This window comes from Opisthorchis viverrini (assembly GCF_000715545.1).
Source record: "Opisthorchis viverrini unplaced genomic scaffold opera_v5_165, whole genome shotgun sequence".
Taxonomy (NCBI): domain Eukaryota; kingdom Metazoa; phylum Platyhelminthes; class Trematoda; order Opisthorchiida; family Opisthorchiidae; genus Opisthorchis; species Opisthorchis viverrini.
The window spans coordinates 657,679-677,490 of record NW_008751822.1 but is presented as its reverse complement, the minus strand read 5'-3'; the positions used below and the strand labels follow the sequence as shown (position 1 = coordinate 677,490).

The 19,812-nt window shown below is 41.9% G+C and overlaps 1 protein-coding gene across 1 annotated transcript; it reads right to left on the bottom strand.

The window, feature by feature from the left end:
* Nucleotides 1-3,789: 3,789 nt before the first annotated feature.
* T265_14257 (hypothetical protein) lies at nucleotides 3,790-18,322 on the bottom strand (the record flags this gene model as incomplete). Its single annotated transcript, XM_009172807.1, has 7 exons — nucleotides 3,790-3,966; nucleotides 4,564-4,924; nucleotides 8,523-8,935; nucleotides 9,912-10,114; nucleotides 13,942-14,285; nucleotides 15,291-15,534; nucleotides 18,028-18,322. Coding segments are annotated over 7 exons (2,034 nt in total), but the record flags the coding sequence as incomplete, so codon positions are not given.
* Between the last annotated feature and the right edge of the window lie 1,490 nt (nucleotides 18,323-19,812).

Genomic DNA, 19,812 nt, shown 5'->3' with positions numbered 1-19,812 from the left:
GGGAAAAACTTCGGGTGTTTAAAAACCTTCGATAAGAAACCTCATCTTACCTTTCCAACATATCCAAGTAGGTGCATGAATGGTTCATTTCATATTTCGTCATCATCATCAGTGGCACATAATGAGTGTTCAACACTGAGGCTTTGCTGCCGTAAAGCACGTTTTTAACCGCGTTGTTGTGAAGAAAAATGTAAAACTGGATGGAGACGGGGCCTAATTTTGGTCTTTTCGAAGTGCCTACACATGTTCATGCTTTATCACTGGGTGTAGAACTTTGTGTCCCCTTAATATTCGACTATCAAAAGCAGCCTCTTCAAGCTACCATGCACAAATATGAATTTTGTGGCCTGATTAGACATAGATTTGGAAGCAGCGAAATCGTTTCATATTGCTACCTATTATGAGTAGTAGGACAAGACGACGAGATGATCTCCACTCGCTAGAAAGCACCAAGATTCGCTATAGGTACTTCAAAATAACGCAGATGTGATGAGTTGAAAATCAAATAAGTGTTCTGGTGCAGAGCTGGTAATTCCAAGACATATATCATATTATCGGAGAGATTGTTAGACAAAAGCTATACTCGGGAAGGCTTGTTTGATTCTGATAAAACAGGCCCTCTACCATTGGGCAGTACCTTCCAAATTTTTTTCGACAAAAAGAAGTAAGGGTAACGTTTTCAGAGGATAATGCCTACGTGTTTGCATAGCATAGTGTGACTGAAAAACTGCTCTTATTTGAGAACAGGCAGAAACCAGAATATTTCTATGAACAAGGCCAATATAAATAAATTCTTATTACAGAGCCATCAGACACTCAAAGGTGACATTAGAACTGTTCATTCAGTGGGCCCGCTGCTCCTACCAACAAGTATGTGGCTTGGAACAGAAAAAATTGCAGCTAATGGTAATCTACAAGTACGTTTTATTCTTTAGATCGGTTTGACCTTAGATCTGTCTCCCTTCCGAAACCACCTCAAGGCTGCAGCTCGTGGATTTTATCCTAGCTGATGGAGTAAACTTATTTAAATCACTGACACTGCCGAATGCAGTGTTATGGCTGAGAAAATCATGAGTTACCGTATATCTTCTCACGATAACCAAACGTGTTTCCCATGCAATCATTCCAAATAGCCTTTATGTTTTTTTGGCTCTGACGGTTAATATTATTAGGCTAGACTTTTCAAGCTTTGAAGATTTTGATACTCCACTGCGTCGTTCAGCTTTTCGGAAAATATTTAGATCGTTGGTCAACATACTCTGATTGAACTTCGGAGGCAGTGCAAAACACATTGATGGGCTATCTATGAAAAAGTTTGCTCAATGCCAAACCAAGAGATGTTTCCTTATCGGTTCTAATCCATATTGCCAACTTTGGTTGGGATCCTGTAAAATCCAATGAATGAAACATTTTCCAGAAATAGAAAGGGATCAGTACCCATGTCCCAAAACTCAAAATAACAGCAAAACATGTTGTGATGATCATTCGATTTTGTCAGCAATATCCCAAGACTACTTAAATAAACGGTCTATGCCTTCTGTAATCTTCGAGAAGAATTTTCTTCTGTAGGATTAGCACGGAAACATATCAATATTCCAGCTTTTTCAATGAGCAAATAAACCTTAGTTTACTGCACCCACAATGACCACAATGACGCTTTGCACTTCGCACGGGGCTTACTCATTTTGTTTGTAGTTTGAGAAGATGTGGTGGTTCTCAGTTGAGATTTCCTTCAATAATTGAAGCCAATCTGTGTTGAAATGCCGATAAGCACCGCACAGCCGTTCCATCCTTACTGGGAATCGTCGGTAGTGGGATACTAGGAACTGGTACCTCCCGGTTAGTAGTTTGGAATCTTGCCTGTTCGGCCACATCAATCAGTATTGTGATTAACTTGCACTTGTACAGGATGAAGCACAACTCGTCCTGCAGTCACAAAGTCCACATAGCACGACCACCTGTTGACTAGATCTTACCAATTTTACTCGGCATTTTCCAGCATGTGCTGTGGAAGATAGATTGTGGATAACCACATACCAACCACACATTTTACTGTCCAATGCTGGATTTGTTTCATTTGTCATTCAAATCCCCGGTTACATTTTAAAAAATTGTTTAGACATGGCCTTTCACATGGCCTTTCCCGAACTTCTATAGAATCTGGTCCCTTCATTATACGATCATTTTCCCTAATACATCCAGTTTACCTGACGATTTCGAAGTCCTATTGCACTAGCAAATCAAGTTATTGCTTTTAGTACGCATCAACTGCCTTCACAACTGTGTGTATGGAAGCGCGCCAGCTGAGTGTTGAAGAAAGCGTATGGACATCCAGGTGACAGTTCCGTATAGGACTGAAGCAATAAAAATCCGTTTGTGGAAGTCCGAAACGATCAGGGTATGAAAAGTGATTGAATTGATTGTGATTAAATACTAACCTAGACAATAAGTTTGCGTACACATCAACCACTCTACCTTTCAGACCAGCAATCAAATAATCGTCCAGTTTGACTGTCTGTTGTGATACCCACTTCAGCTTGACCTCTAAGTCAATTCTACGTTTAAAATACGCGGGGCCTTATTGGACAGGCTCTTGTTCTATTGGAAAAAATAATAAATGGTTCCAGCCCATGTGAAGCAAGGCTCGATGGAGTGCGTTCGCAGTCCCACTTTATAACCTCCGTTCTAATGAATGTACTGACTCTTTCATTAACCCCAAATGTAAGTGCAGTGTGCTATGAACAAACGAATCAGTCTGGGTTTTGAAAAGGCAATCAAGATGTGGCATCTCTTATTGTTCGGATTAGTAATGATAATTACCGGATCAATGAAAATTAACCTGAATGCTCTTGTATTCTTTGGGCGATCATTATCAAGCATGTCCTGCTAATGTATGAGTGGATGAGTGGGAAACGATAAAGCGTCAAAAGCTATAGAGAACATCAAACCTTGGGAATGTTGTTCCAATAATCGTGATGTGATCTATGCCAGGGTATCTGAAGGATGTAAACTGTTTTCTTGAATTTAACTTAACAGTGCGCGTGAAGAGGCTATTCGGCCTAATAAACCTGTGTCACCAGAATACACCTAATATGCACATTTCCGAGCCCGCAAAATATGATGAAAAAGAAAACTGTGTGTGTGGTTTCGGCTGAACGAAACCGAAAGAATGAAATTCTGGGATTCATTGGAAGGTCAGAATGCTTGGTCTGGACTGCACAAATAGACTGCTTTACTAAAAACATGACGACATCAAAACGCAGTGAGTTCCAAAACGGCCAAATCTTGATGCTTCCCCTGTTGGAATAAAGCGTCAGTCTGCAACAAAATGTGGAGATCAAAACGCTGGATCCAATTTGATTACTGTCAACAAATGTTCTGTGTCACGCTTACACTTGGATTGAGTTGGAGAGCTTTTCTTTCATCATCTTAGCCTATCCATGAATACCGCTTAACCAAGGAAGGGACTGAAAACTCCGAAGTACTTTACTGACTGACTAATGCTGTGTTCGGTTTCCATTGAAAACAACTGGGGTATCATGAAAGGTTTACACTGACTATGTGCACCATGCTTCTGAAAGGCATTTGGTGTCGAGAACGTAATGGTGACAGAATATTTATGGCAGTTTGGTGAAAAAACTCATATAAAACTTCACAGCTGGTTGTAAAAAGTCCCAGTATATTCATTCAAAACTCTGTGTTTAATTACCATTTTTGATTAACCTCGTGCAGATTTTGCACATACAAGGCGACTTACGCCACATAACTTTGATCTGTCTCAGATTTTCTAGTTAATTTTGCTCCAACTTTGAAATGTCCACGCTCGAAAACAGGTGAGACCATAATCTATGTTAGGTTCGTGCTCCGCCTCCTGCAACTTGTCATCGGAATGAATCCCAGATGCTCCAGAAAAATACAATGCCATCATTATTAGTGCAACTCCTAATGTACAAATGTCCGTAAACACTGAACGTACAACACCTAACGGAACACCGCGGATTCTTTCTAAGGTAACCGAACTTTCGGTGGATGAACAGCTGAATGGAAAGACAACAAATTCAAGTTATCGGTTTTGCTCAGGTTAAAAAAAAATAGATGATCACATAAAGGACAAATTTGTTCGGGTGTGTGCCTGTGTATCGGTTCGTTTTGATGAGATTGTTGAGAAAAACAGATAGATATCTTGCATTAAGGAAAAACAAGACAAACGTAATGCACGGAAATGGTTTGGAATCAGTTGGAGAAGGATAACTTTCTGAACGAGGAGTCTGCAAAATATCAGAAAAGTCTTTGTACAAAAGGGAGAGAAAAGGAAATGGGATGGTGTTCAAATTTATGTAGGGTGGAGGCCTGAAGACATGAGGTCCATAAAGATGGAGGACTGTTAAATGCAATGGAGACACTAGGATAACTGGGCGAGAGTCGTTTTTGATGGACGAGGTGCTGTACAGCCGGATGATGTGTGTTCCCTGGTTTCGGATTCATACAATGTGGAATGCATGCGGCGTTTCGAGAGAACATGCTTTGGAAATTGAACTCAATCATGACTTCAAATTGACCAACATTGTGTCCCAACCTGATGCTGCGTCCTTATCAATCGATAAGTGTACTTGGGATCATCGGACATTCCGTAGGATCTCAGGGCACATGGACTATCAGTCTTGTTCCTGTAACAGTTGGATGCATGAAGTCTACAGGCATCGAAGAGTTCTTGAGCCAGAAGTTCTTTTCGTTCCCCGTGCACGTCCTTCCTATGGGCAATGTAAATGGTGATCAAATGATAGGGTGGATCATTAACGTGATCGTAAGCAGGAATGAGAAATCGTAGTTCTTCTTGACCTTCAGCTGAGAGGCATTTCATTCCTCGCCAGGTGTTGTTCGTAATTACTGAGTAGTATGCACTGGGATAAGCACAATGGTCTGTCTAAAATAGGAACAAATGGTAGAAAATCATTTCACTTTGAAAAGCTGAAAAAATGATCTCTTTCTCCGTCTTATTATAAATATGAAGTAAAATATCTTATCAAATTTGTACGGATTGTCATAAGGACAACCACTTTGCCCACTGAACCAAATTTTAAAAAAATTGTTCGTTCTTTATCACCTTCGCTATCCAACGTATTCATCCTCCCACGACAACTATCTTTCATGTGAGTTTCAGACAGTCACCTCCCACCACGGATCACTGATAGGATAAAAATAAACGTAAATTCGTTCATAAATTCCTACGAACTAGCCAATCAGCCTGTGATCTGTGAGCTATTTGCTTGAAAATTTCAAAAGGTCATCTTGCCCAAAGTTTCACAGTGTAACTGAAGAATGGTGTCTGATCACATTTGATCACACATTTGATTTCCACAATGGCAGCTGAAATCTCCATGAGGCATTCTAATAATATCACGCCCTAGTGACCTAAACTTCCCATAGTGTTCAGACTGGACTCACGAGCTGTTTGGGTTGAGATTGTTGCCGCATCTGTTTTGTGACATGTGACGACTGTTTGCTTGGCTCTTTGGGTGAAATGTGTAAGAACAGTATGCCGACGGTTACTATTAACAGGCGGCTTGCTCAGATTCTGAATTCAATGAGTTTCAAACCACAAGGTACCAAATTTGCTGCTTCGTACTACGGCGAATGACTACTCTGGGAGGACGAACCGATTTCGTATAACTAACTGCGCATAACCTACCAACTTAAATGGACCACACGATAACTGTTGAGCTTCGCATCATGTCGTATCGAAGAACATCAAAACTAACTTTCTCGTCACACCACATACAAGCTTGTACCAATTCAGCTTTCCTTATTACTTGGTGGCTGGCGCATTCATATATTGACCGGACATCAAAGAAATAGGTGACCTTTTGGGTTTGGGTAGATAGTTAATTCGTCACTGTTTTACCACCGGAGTTGGGCCTGAGGTATATGTTGCAGAACCTGGTTATTGGAAAAGTCACCGTTGGAGTCAGCTGAGTTTTAGACGGAAATGGACACAAAGTGCACCTAATTCCATATAACGCTGTTGGTTAGGGTGACCAACACCAAGGTCTAATTAGTAATTAGATGGATCTGAGGACCAACAACATATTTACTTTGGAAAACGAGAAAAATTACACGGTATTCGAAGATAAAGGGAGATGCCTTCAGTTAACATGGAATTCACCTCAAACCATCAGGTTCCTCTTTCAGAAAACAATGGAAACATTCAGTACAGGGTGAATTGTACTCATATTTGTAGATAAATCCAGTCTAACAACACTAAACAGTTTGCCAAAAATAAATTTCAAGGTTACCGAAAAGTTTTTGTCAAAACATGGTCTTAAATTGAGTAAGGCTTCGACGTTTCGATTACCACGGATAACCTTTGTCAAGGATTTGTTTATTCGAAATTATAACAAGAGAACGAATCAAATACAGTCAGAACAAATCATTGTGACACCTGATTGGTTAACAGATGCTGTTGTGGTATGGGATTGTGTCTCAAGCTTTGTGTTGGGGTTCCCGTATTATAATCCACATGGTGCTCAGCCTACGTGCTAGCATCACGATCACTATCGGTCCTGGCAGCCTAAATCTGTGTATTGTAGCGGACATTTCCATGTCCCCTCAACCAACTTCACTTAATTTGTCCAGTACATGGGTGTTTACTAGATCCCACGACTTACCTGCTACACAATCACACAAGTCACGTGACAAACGCCGTTCCACCCGCAACCTTGACCAACTACAAGTCAGTTCCTGTTTAGTACGCACGGAACGATTCATATTTTATGCACACATCAAACTTTCCTATATATAGGAAGGACAACACAGTCAAAACGCACAGACTCGCGCGCGCGCAGGGAGCAGGACGTCAACCTCTCCACAAGTCCACGGACAATCATGGAACACGTGTAGCAGCCGAACTGCGGAGGAAACACGTTACTGCCGTCCGGACTTTCACCAAGGGACTCTCACATACGATAAGTTCCTTTATTGACTTGCTCCCATTTCGCATTGTATTCATTTTTATACGTGTCGCAACCATGTTAAAAACTTCTATTAGTGCACATTCACCTTCTGATTTGTATTATGGCTATCACTACCTGTGCACTAATAGTATTTTCCCTAAATAGCTCCAATGCTCACCAGTCTGGTACAGAACACAGATTGGACCGGAGGTATCACACGCCGCAACGGGTACCACCCAAGAGGTGTTTCTTTGGGGGACTGTTGCATACATCAGTCGTGTAATCAGTTAATAGAAACGGAAGATCTAACAGAAATTTTTATTTGATCTTGTGTGTATACAACCCCTACGGGTTACTTATCCACAGTATCCCCTAAAATGAAACTAAAAATTGCTGCCAGTGGTGTAGTCTTGATCGAAAAGTGGATAAATACGTAGGAGCAGTGGGAAGAAATGGTATCCAAGTAGACTGCCGTTAGTAAGTTTGATAACAATGATGGTAAATAAAGAAATTTACCAAACTTTGGTTGCATTTGGTTGCGAGTTTTAAACAAGTAAGAAAGGGTGGAGCAGTGTGTAGGGGAGAATGACGGCAAACATAATGGTATTAATTGAGGGGCAGTGGACAACAGCAAACACAGTTAGTCGTCATCTAATCCTTGGCTTTCCAGGTATAAATTTCAGCTCTGTTTCTAAGATTTCTCCATACTCTTCAAAATGCGTGCCGTTCATGGCAACGTTTACATTGCTGGTAGTCGGTGGTAAACCAGCACAGAAAGCAGGTCGGGTTAGGTTGGCTGTTATTCCGGGGCGGACGTTCTTATCAAAAATGTCTTATAAATCTTGTTTAGTCTAACGGATACTGTGTTCTCTCCTCCGATGAAAATGACGCGATCAGGAATGGGGTTTGTAAAAGAGAACAGTCATAGTCATGGTAGTGGTTTTGTCAAAGCTTACGTTCCTCCTTGTATCTCGGAATTAGAGTCTTGTGCACGTGAAGCTCTACCAAAATACTGCTTCAAGTGAACATCAATACAGGAGCTTGCTTAGTCGATATCGACCCCAAATATGTGGTATAATTCTGTGCTTAAATAAAATTCTGAAGTGATACTCTCGAATACGACGTATTCCACCATGCAGAGGCTTCCCGTTCCTACATCCTAACGGATCTCCAAGGTTGTTTTTCTTGGTGCTTCTGTCACACTGGCTAGTTTCAAGTACTGACCATAGAACCACCAAATGCGCTTTCAATAGACGGATGCCACCAGGGCGCCTGATAGGGCGAGCCTTGATGAGGCTTTCCGAAACACATAGCCTGCTGACGTTGTTATCCTCAATGTACCACCAATCGTCCAAAGTAAGCGCAATTGCCTCATACAATTTTAGTCCGTACTCAAATCTAGTCAACGACGGATTCAATGAAAGCTTCGTTTTTTGGGTTACAAGTTTCTCAAGCTCCTTTTCGGTCAAGCAATCAGAACACGTTCCCTTTTACGATGGCTCCGATATCCAGTTACCACCAAAGGGCCTGGGGGGTATATAAAAAATCTAAACAGAACTCTACATTACTCACCATATTGTTCAACCTTGCAAATAGCCAATCTCTCCGCCTTTTCATCATCCAGAACGGAATTGGAGTTGTATAAATCCAGTAGTACTGTGAACTTGAGTGTATTCTCAGTCTTGCGTATACTTGTGGACCTTGGCAGTCAATACCGATACCTAATCCATCCAGATGACTCGTTGTTGAAGTGGGAAAAAATGGAATGTGAGATGCATGCCTCAACAGTCGTTGTCGCTTGCGTCTGCGTAACCTCAGTAAGTTTCCAATCCCTCGCTTCACCATGTGAGTGAGGTTATTCTCTCGCCATCTAGAGGCTGCTGCTGATATGACATAGAAGGGCTTTATTGTTATGGAGTCGGGCGATTTTAGGTAAGGTTCACTCGTCGAATTGGTCAGCACACGTGTTATTCGGGTAGAGAATTCTGTGGAGAAAAATGGCACCATCACTGCCGAATTTCGAATGGACTAGTCAGTTGCAAACGAAATTTTCTACTGTGTGTTTAGATGGTGCATTCGTTGTGAAATATTCCATCTCGTGAAGTTTGCGCTACTTAGTGATAAAGAGAATAGGCGTTTTGTCTTTACGGGGGCCTGTCAGTGGATGCTGGTTCCAAACAAGGAGCTAATTTTAATGAATATTGCTCACTTCCTCAGAGAGATCATGAGGGAAAATCAATCCTTCTGGAGAGTAGATTTGCTTCCTCCACTATGTCTGAAGGCTGGCAAATATAGTAAAAATCTGCGAAAGCGCACAAAGCTTTCGGTGTCATTTCCCAATTGATAATTCTATAGTGCAATGAGTGGTGAATCTGCCTACTCTTCATAGTTAGTAGTTCAAAGCTAATAATTTTCGCAACCCAGTTGGCTGAGCAGCTTCTCTTCAATTTGACTGTCAGTTGAAACTGGGCTATATTGCTCTTCGAATCCCCGCCAACTCTCAAATTTACTCGACTATCTTCGACAGTGCTTTCAAACATCAGCATCCTGCAAACTCTTACAGCGGCGTTCCAAAATACCAACATCTTCATTTAGGTTTAAATACTTTCAGACTTTCATTACCTCATTCCAAGACAGGTCTTATACCTCCAGGTGAACATTGACTATATGATGGCGCACTATTGAGGCAACCAAAACCCACCCAGTTAGAAAGATTTGTCCACCGTACATTATATTGACTCTATACACTTGCACAGTGTTGAATCGGTTTGGAAATTACGTCCAGTCAGCTTATGTCCAACAACTCACGTTATCTATGCTTGTCATACGAACTCTGAGGTATCTAAAGTTACCCCAAATGCTGATTTCTCAGCTTGCGCATAAACACCATAAACCGAATATTTTTCTATCGCGTTGAATAGCTGGTTTGAAAGAAAGAAAACCATTGACAAAATCACCTACCCGTGTTTGCAGGACGAAGAATCCCTCCATAAGTGTTGGGCTGACGGAGGTAGAATCGGCCACTTTCTTGGCTGTGATTAATGCCTGCCGGTTCCTTCACTTGTAGAAGGTAGTAGCCACCAGTGTGGTTTTGGCTACATATGGCATGAATCCGACTATCTACTATTGGTTGTCTGCAAACTTCAATTCTTTGAGGAGGTGTCCTGACAGGAAAAGCGAAGGTGACGTCGAATACAAAAGGATTTTCTTGTATGTTGTGGGCATAAAAGAACAGTCACCAAATATTTTACTTTTTTTCAAAATGTCACTATTCCGCGCTTACTTCTGAGTAGTTTCGACAGAAGCAGTCCAGAAGAATGCAGAGTAATTCGCAAATAATCACTGCTAAAACGTAGAAGCAGTGGGATTTATTGAGTCTCTAAAGGCAAAAATAGTTACATTCACAATTATTTTGGGATTCGTGAACAGATACGTATGTGAAAGTCAGAAATTCTTATTTGGAACTCAATTCAGCTAATTGTTGTTGAAGATAATATTACTGCATGCAGGTTCCCTCAGGCGGACATCAATTAGTGAAAAGTACTAAAAACGAACACTAAACTTTACCATGGAAACGGGTGTAAGGAACTTCATCGAGATCGTTAACCTACAGCTATTTACTAATCTAACTGTTAGTTATTGAACAGACTGAGCAACCTCAGTTATGCCTGAAGTCCCATAAAGAAGCACTATTTCGTGTTTGTAATCATCAGGGTTACGGTTGTTCCTTAGTTCCACTCATCTCATCTTGATTACTCTTACAATCTAATTTACGAGAGATGCTCCCGGAAGATCACTGCAGTCCGTCATTCGTGTTCTGCAATCCGGTGTAATATGGAAGTCACAGATATTTTACACAACTAAAAAAGACGGAAACTTTGTATTGGTAACCAACTGACCCTTGGTGTTCAAGACACCAAATAAAATATTTATCAAGTGAAGGGAGAGTATGCGAAGCGAAACGAAAAGTGTTAGGTCTTTGTGCATGCGTCCCTATGACAGAGTGACAAGGTCGTGAGCCTTTGTCACATGTGATTTGGGGTTTTATTGCAGTTTAGCGAAAAAATGTGGTTGGTTTTGGTGACAGGACAAGCAAGTAGAGACAGTAATCCTACTCTTGGGGACAACGCGTTCATTTTCGTGGTTGGTTTGTTTCTTTTTTGTCAATAATATGGGTTGGAAAACTTGTAGCTACCCGGCCACCCACATACTTGACTGTTCAGCTCACAGTCGCTCACTGAATCACGAGACTTGTTTTTTCATGCCTACAATCACGTCACATTAAGTTGATTCATCGGATATCGATTGACTGCACCGCCTAGTCAGCGTAGCAACTACATATGTGCCGACGCGCCGACGTACACGCACTGGGACCTACATAAAGGGAAACCGAACCCAGTCAGGACACAGACTCGCGCGCGTGCAGGGAGCAAGGGGTCAGCCAAATACTCCAAGTCTACGGACAATTATGGAATACGTGTAGCAGCCAGACGGAGGAGGAAACACGTTCCCGCTGTCCGGACTTTCACCAAGGGACTCTCACGTACGATAAGTTCCCTTTTGACTTGCTCCACATTTTATATTGCCTTTAATTTATACATGCTGCAAATCGCTTCTGTAAACTACTGTCAACCAGAGTAGACTTTTATTAGTGCATACACCTTCTGGTTTGTATTATGGTCATCATCAACAATGCACCAATAAACTAATGAGGAGTCCTGGTTGAGAGCGCAATCGGTGTCCTAATGATGAGTCAGTTGCAACAGAACGCAAAACGCATAACTTCTCAGGACTGACCACATCTGCGCTTTACAGCTGACATCTTGTAAGCCAAATCTTAGCAGATTCTTCAAGACTATACTGCAGCCTTTGGAAAAACCGCTTGGCTTCTTCGCAATTCTCCGCTCGTATGTCCGGTGATCCAGAAGCGATGACTCATGGAATATATGGTGTGGGAGTTGCAGTCAACCCCAGAGCTGAATGCGCTTTGGTAAATTGGATCCCAATGAACAGTAGTCTTTGCGCCTTCCGGTTATCCAGCTCAATAAAGCCCAGTGCTTCTCCACATATAAAACGGCGCCTGTATGTGGCGTCGGCATATGCCACAACGGACGGCAGTTCTGACGCTAAGAAGGATACTTTCTATTGAGAGCTTATTCGTCAAGCAAGAAGCAACGACACTGTAATCTCTGCGGGTGACATGAATGCCCCGGGGAGTCGTATGTGCGTGGTTGATTCGGAGTCGATACTCGTTGCACAGAGAATGGTGGGTGACTCCTCCAGTTATTTGTTGATAATCAGTTGTTTTTGGCGAGTAGGAATCTTCAGCGTAAACATTCTCATCGCATAACCTTGAGGTTATCAAGTGCAAATCGATCGTGGATGCAGTTGGATCACATGGCCATCAGCCACCGGTGGTGAGCCATAGTCCGAGACTGCCATTCCTTCTGGGGCGCACAACTTTGTTCACATCTCGTAAATCAGCAAGAACCATGCCAACCCACTGTCATAAAACTGCCTTAGCTCGATAGTATTCATCTGAGTCAGTTCAACTGTCCACAGTAAATGGATTCGTTCACAGATATCAAATAAGCAGACGACATAGCTCTTCTTGGAACTGACGCCGTGGTAGTGCAAAGAATTTTAAATAATCTAAACAATTCCGCCTCACGGTTTGACATGCGCCCCACACCTGCAAAGTGTAAGGTACTACTGCCAGTCTAGGTGGCCACGAACCCTAAACTCATGCTTGCTGATGAGCCGACTGAGGTGGTAGACAAATTTGAATATACGGTCAACTTTATCAATCCAAGTTGTGTACCCAAAGAAGATGTTTCCACCTAAATAGGGTGGCCAGAGCAGCTTTGTGAACCTACATCATCAGTGGCGTGAGCATGATATCAATTATTTGCCAAGGATCGAGTTTACACTGCTGGGGTGCACTCCATGTTGTTATGCGAGTCAGAAATTTGACAGCCACGTGCGGAGGGGGTTAAAATCTTTGAGTGTTTGACTGTCGATGTTTTCGGATCTAGTGGGAGCATCGAATCACCAATGATTAAGTACATCGAATGGTTTTCGGATGACTTATCGAGGAACAATCGGAATCCTTAGGTTATGCTTGCTGTTTAACGTGCTCCGTATGCTAGTTGACCGACTTTCTCGTATATTCCACCTCGTACAACAACGCAAGCTTTTTAGACGAGCCAGAGGATGTCAAACATTGACTTAAAAGCGAAGACCATTGCAAGGGAACTCATCTACATTGGTCGTTTACTTCTCTCTGTATGGAGACCCCGAGACTGGACACATCAATTGTTACAAATATCGTGAGACATTGTCTAGTTGAGCACTCAATAGCGCTCATGCATCCAAACTATTGCCTTCAATGCACAGCTCCCCCGATCTCGTCAATGAACAGCAGTCAAAGAACAAACCCTGAATGATCAGCTATTTTTCTAGCTTATTTGTACTGGGACAACCTCATTCACGAGACCGCGGATAATCAATTCTTCAAGTAAGCTTCAAGAATCAGTAATAATTTGACAGATCTACTGAAGCTCAGGAAATTACATAGTATTTCGTTCTCGGTAAACACGGACTGACCAAAATAGCCTGCAGGAAGATAGTAAGATTAGTGAAACAGGAGTGAAAATAAATGAGAACGCGTCATCCTTAAATAAAGCTACAACGCAATAAAGTGTCAATAATCAATTCGCAATAATTTTCATCAAAAGTACCTGTGCGAAGGCAAATAAGAGCCAGGAAAATTACTTTTTTAAAATCAATCGAATTTAGCCAAGTGTTTATTCACTTCATTCAAGCACAGTACAGTGATAAGCAAATTTTCATTAGATCGCACAGGGCAATCAATATCAACTTGTTTCCTCTGATAATTTGCACTTCAAGTGTTGTTTATTTACATAGTAGCACAACAGTGGTCAAGTGACAGGACAAGGTTTGGCTGGATGGTACACTGTTGTGGACTTACTCCCGAATGTGATACAACTGGACTGAAATTGGCTTTGCTGTAAAATCACCGGGAATTTTGCACGTTTGATAAAATGCTTCGAACTGCCTTACACTGGCGGGAAGTTCAAACTCAATGTCCGTTGCCCATCGGATTTTATGGAACGATGGTAGACTGTGCACTTTCATGACGTCCACAGGTCGAACAGAACCACAGCGCTCCACCGGCCTATCGAGCACTCGAACGGCATATGCCGTACTTAAAGACACTCTGGTGTTCACAGCGTAGACATTGACGAACAGCTTTGCGGATGCGTCTTTTCCAAGTCGAGACAAATTCAGCGCAAGTGTGTGCGGCAATCTGACCTGGATAGAAGAATTGTGTAGCCAATGAACGTTTCTCACACATTCTCAGTAAGTACAAGATAGTAATCTATTGGCTTTGTTGTAAAAGCACTGTATGATGTAAAAACGATCCGCCTAGAACTTATTGTATGTCGTTATCACTGAACATTTGTGGATAATAGGTTCAGCCGTTGGGGCGATTGGTTCACTTCGGCAATAGTGTTAACTTAAGCGCAACTTTTCGCATGATCTGAGTGACTATTAAATGCGCTCTAAGGCCCTTGAAAAACACGGTATTATAGCACATTAGTTGGTGTGTACAGCTTATCAGCCAGTTTACCAATTTTTGTGCAGATCAGTACAAGAAAAGAAGCTTGAACGTCCGTTTGGAATGACTGAATAAGGTCGCTTTAGCTGGTATGAAGAAAATTGCATGATAGGACCTTGACAAATTTAGGCCTTGAAACGGAAAGATATTTGGACAAAGTGATCACTTAACTGGCCACAAAATGTCACGATCAACTCTATCATTATTATTTTTTTCCACGTCATCTTAGTGCTAATTGTTACTTTATACGACTGATGAGCATAGAAAGGATGTATGATAACCGCTTATTACGGTGGAAGATTCTGTGGGGACCTAGAGAGAAAAAAAGAAATTAAGGCATCCACGAATCACATTTTACTTAAATTCCCTTCTTGTTCCGTCAGGTTTCTACGGGGCAAGAAATTCAAAATCTGCAGACTGATATGAGGCTATAACAATAAGAAAACGAGTTCATTGACTTAGGTATAAGCTAACTTTTCGAATCTGACGATGGCGTCTTGAATTCGATCCCCTACGTCTACTGACGAGATGAAAAATTTTTGAAATGATAAAATATTTCAGTAAAGGTCAAATTTGATACAGACAGTTGAAGCGATGCAACTCTCTCACGAAGTGTCAGATTTAAAAACGAAGTCAACTCTACTTCTACCCAGATGGAAGCCTGGTCGTACAATCCACCGTCAAGCTTAGAAACTCACTTGCAAAGTTTTATTGGGTAGACAAGTGTAAACGAAATTATTAATTGTGCGCGGTCTCAACTGTTCAGTCTTCCCGAAAGACGCTGGGCGATCCATAGTTCCGTATTGTCTCAGAATAGTGGCATTTAGCCTTGCGTATGCTGTGCACTGGTAGTAAAGATTCTCTTCAGCGTTGATTGACACGCAGTACTGAGGCTGCATATCATCAGACAATGCAGCCGCCCAGCGAATTTCCAAGGTATCACTAGAATAGAAAAAATTAGCCCGATTTGAATTTGTAGGAACCGGAGTAAAGAGTTCATTTCTGAATTATTGAACTCTGCTCACTTTTATATGTTAGTCTTTCCCGCAACTGTCTCGTTCCCATTTCATTAGCCAGTGGATTTTCAAAATCCTCTGAACTCTTTGACTCCAAATACTTCACGGGAAAATCAGGGATACAAACATGTAATTCTCCCACGGAACCGCACACACTGATGAACCTATCCCAGTTGGAATTTGCGTTAGTCAAAGGCGATTATTGCTGTTACTTTACCATTTCAGAAAATTCCATCGCTGATTTTGATCTCCAATCCTAGATCGACGACACGAGAGCTGCCAAAACAACGGTGAATTTTTGCTACTCATGAGTAAGCAGAATTCCGGTAACCTAAATACATCGTGCCCTCCCAGGCCTGCAGTGAGCTGGAGGGTTTGTCTCATGGAAATAGTGTGAGCATCATTTCGGAAGTACTCTGGAGAGCGCGCGTGACTACACGACCATGTAGGGCCGACTGGTTATTCAGCTACTTGTGTAATCGGCCGCGTTCGTTAAGGAGGACCTGATAATTTAAAAGTCATGGGTTGGGTGTTTTTCCTGAATGCACTCGGTCAGTTTCTTAGCGAGGACCGAACAACGTCCATCAGTAGACAGGTTAGCTCAAAGAGCACACTTAAAAGACAGAGCTGCATACGGTTCACTACGTTTTATAAAGGTAACGATCTGTAGTAAGTCAATACTCTGTCGCTCTCTGGTTCCACCGGTCGGTTTCATACTACGCAACTTTATGTCTTCCCAGATGTGTGCAAATTTTGTGAGCTTTATTTCTGTTACAAGCAAAGAAAATGCTGGAAAGAACGAGAGTGAAAACGAAGGTAGAGCTTCGATCATTTGGACAGCACATGCGGTATACTATCTTAATTTTACTTTTGTTCCCACTGTCTCTTTTTGGTATTTCTGCTACGTATTCCTGTATTTATTTCAAAGAACACTTTGGAACTTTGCCCTGGCTGGTCGAGAAATGTACGCTGGTAATGTCCCCAGCATATTGCGCTGGACTGAGACATTACTGTTGGTCCACAGATTATTATTCCAGACGGACTTGCACTGTCCACATATGGCACACCCTTGGACAACTAATACCGCGCCACACAGAAGTGAAAAAACTCCAGAGTATTGAGAAATACTCCGAGATGAATTCCCATAGTTTTTCGTGGATAAATAAGCAGTGATTCCAGATAGTTCTTAACCAGGACGTTCCACTTCACCATAATATCTCAGAAGAGTTTATTTGGATATTCGATCTTCCCGTATTCCTGTTATTTCGGCCCGCTGGTCTTCAGGTATAAAGTTAGGCAGGTGGGCTGCATCTGCCCTATTAGGCCCAAGAATCCGCTCGTGGACTATCGTTTTAGTAACCATATGACATCGGACCGACGTGTTCCTTGCGCGGCATGTTCAGTTAAGGAGAGATTCAGCTGGAATACGGCTCATCCACGCTTACCGCTGACTTGATCTTCTCATGAGTGTACCTCACCATTCTGTTACAGCTTGTTATCCGAATAGGAAATATAGCCGATAGAAAAGCGGTGACTGTGTCTATCTGATGAACATTGAGAAAGATGAAAACTGGATTGTTGGAGAGCTTTCAGCAATCCTTTTAGTCGTATAACCTTAAAGTAAAAAACCTTTTAAAAAGCCTCCCAAAAATAACGAATCCGGGTGAATAACGCGTCTTCTCATTTTCGCAAGTCGCCAAGGGGACTAGTGGAGAGACAGAAGCTGAGCACCACTTTGCCGCATTTTACACTCAGGGTTAAAATAAAGATGTGAAAGTATGTCTGAATGAACACAATTTAGTCCTGAGCACGTACAGAGATGTGACACGGTTGATTTTACAAGCTTTCATTCTTCCGTTTTTGGATCCCGGTACTTTTTTGGTAGACGTGAATGTAAATCCCAGGTTTGGAGCACCTTTCTGCAAACAGCAAAGCACTAACGTTAAATGAATCCCTTTTTTGCGCTGAAGTGACTCAATTATCGCACGCCTTGATGAGAAATCTAGCTTACCTTAGTTTGCAATTCGTCCAGTCAACGACCTCAAAATTCTTCCTGATCAATGCTGTTGATTCGAATGAGCTTCAGTTGTATGGATATTATACTGTAAGACTTTTATTCCAGTAAGGTATGCATTCAGAAACAACGAACGTGCCTCCAAGAATAGAAAAGTGTAATTTTTCTTCGAGGGCTTAAAGTTCTGAGCAGTTAACTGTAGGAAATTGTTCAGAAATTTCATGGTTATTTAGATGAACATTTTGTCAAGACTGCAGACTGTGGGTCAGGACACTGATATATTTTTTGGCTGAGGTTATCCCAGGAGAGGAGATAAGCTGAATTTTCAAAGTCCACCATCAACATCAGCAACTCACGTGTGACACTGATATTAGGACTGTTGAGAAACTGCATTCATTGGCTTACCTGGTCCCATCGACCAAACACACGGAATGTATTTGAGGATTTGAAAGTTCAGGATAACCGGTGAAAGTATGTGTCGGACTTTCTCTGATACTCATACGAACCAAGAAAGCGTCCCCAGCTCTGCCATACAGTTGAACTTCCAAGGCGCTTCCGGAATAACGTCGGGATGTGTAATGAATGCGAGAGCGTTCGAGATTCAGAATTTCCCTCTCATCGTCTGATATGCTCACGTTTGGCAGCTGTGGGCTACCTGGAAACCGCTCTACTGTGATGCTCTGGTTGTATCTTCTTCTTGCTGTTCAAAGGTTAGGGGCGACATGTAAATGAAAAACCGGTGACCTGAGCGAAAAACACATGAAGTCGGTTTCACGAAATTATCTCCTGTGTTTACATGAAGACATTCCCGCAATTCATTTATAAGGTAGGGGACCTGTACTCCAAAAATTTGACGGTTCTAATTGCCTCCTTGCTACGGTTTATGTTGCACAATCGCTAAATCCTGTTTGAGAAGATGGAGAAGATGTGCAGTGAAATTCAGTAGATCAACGTCTGTTTTCACACCAGGAGGCTTTTACGAAAGAAAAACTTAATCTGGAGGATTCTCAGTATAGTTGTACATTATCCGAGTAAACCAGTTCCTACCTTTGGGTACTGCGTCAGAACATGTAATAATTCATATTAGAAACAGCCAGTAAACTAAATACGTTTGTAAACAACCAAAGATCCCAGTGATTGGGTTGTATTGAAGACATTTGTGAGTCAATCGAACGCAACTCGATTCTTTTCCACCTTTTATTTGGAAGGAGGTCAATGGCTCTTTTGGCATCAAGCAGAGGGCGAGATAGCCCAAGTTGTTAGAACCCGAATTTACTGACCGGAATATTCGTGGTTCGAAACCGACCTCTGCCTCTCGACTTTTGTCTAGGCCTGGACAAACTGGCAGTATCCCAGCCCGGATGCAGCTTTCGGGTGGCATGACAGTCAGACACCGAAAGGGTGCCACAGCTTAACAATTTTCTATTTATTTAGACTATCAAGCAATATCTGTTGTCCAGTCGGCCAAACAGGTGCCTGGTAATACATGACAGTAAATGTACCAGACTATGCAGCACAATACGGTGCTGTACTGTACTACACTATAGTTTGTCATTTGTACATGTGCTTTGTGATACAATATATCCTCTCACTACGCTATGCTATGCTACGCTATGCTGTTCTGTGCTAAGTGCTACGCTAAGTTCAAGCTAATCTCACACTGCTCACCAACCGCCCAGGCGAAATTTCAAGTACGAGTTACCAGAAATCCCAATAACACGCCGCACTTTGCTATGCTATATTACACTGCAAAGTGATTTGATTGGTGGCTAAGTGTCCAGTGATATTTGCGCCAAAATCAATGATCAATTTGTGGTATGTTAAGTGAAGTAGGCACGAAAAAGAACATCAAACCAAGCAACCGTCCACATTTCAGAACTGGCGGCTAAAGCATTTTTATTGGAAGTGAATGAATATTTTTGGAAAAGGTTAGGTAAAGGGGAGATCTATTTACAGGGAGGCAAACGATACAATTATATATTTAGAATCACCAGGGGTGTGTACGTCCTCCAGTGCGTTAAAATTACAAGTATTTGAGCAAATTGATCTTTTGATAGTCAAAACCTTCAAGGACACGAAGAGACGTGTCTCCCCTTCAACGGTCTAGCGCACGGTCAAGAATTCGATACTATGAGACTCGTTCGATCCAAGTTGGTCTTCATCTTACGGTATTAAAATATGAAAAAACTA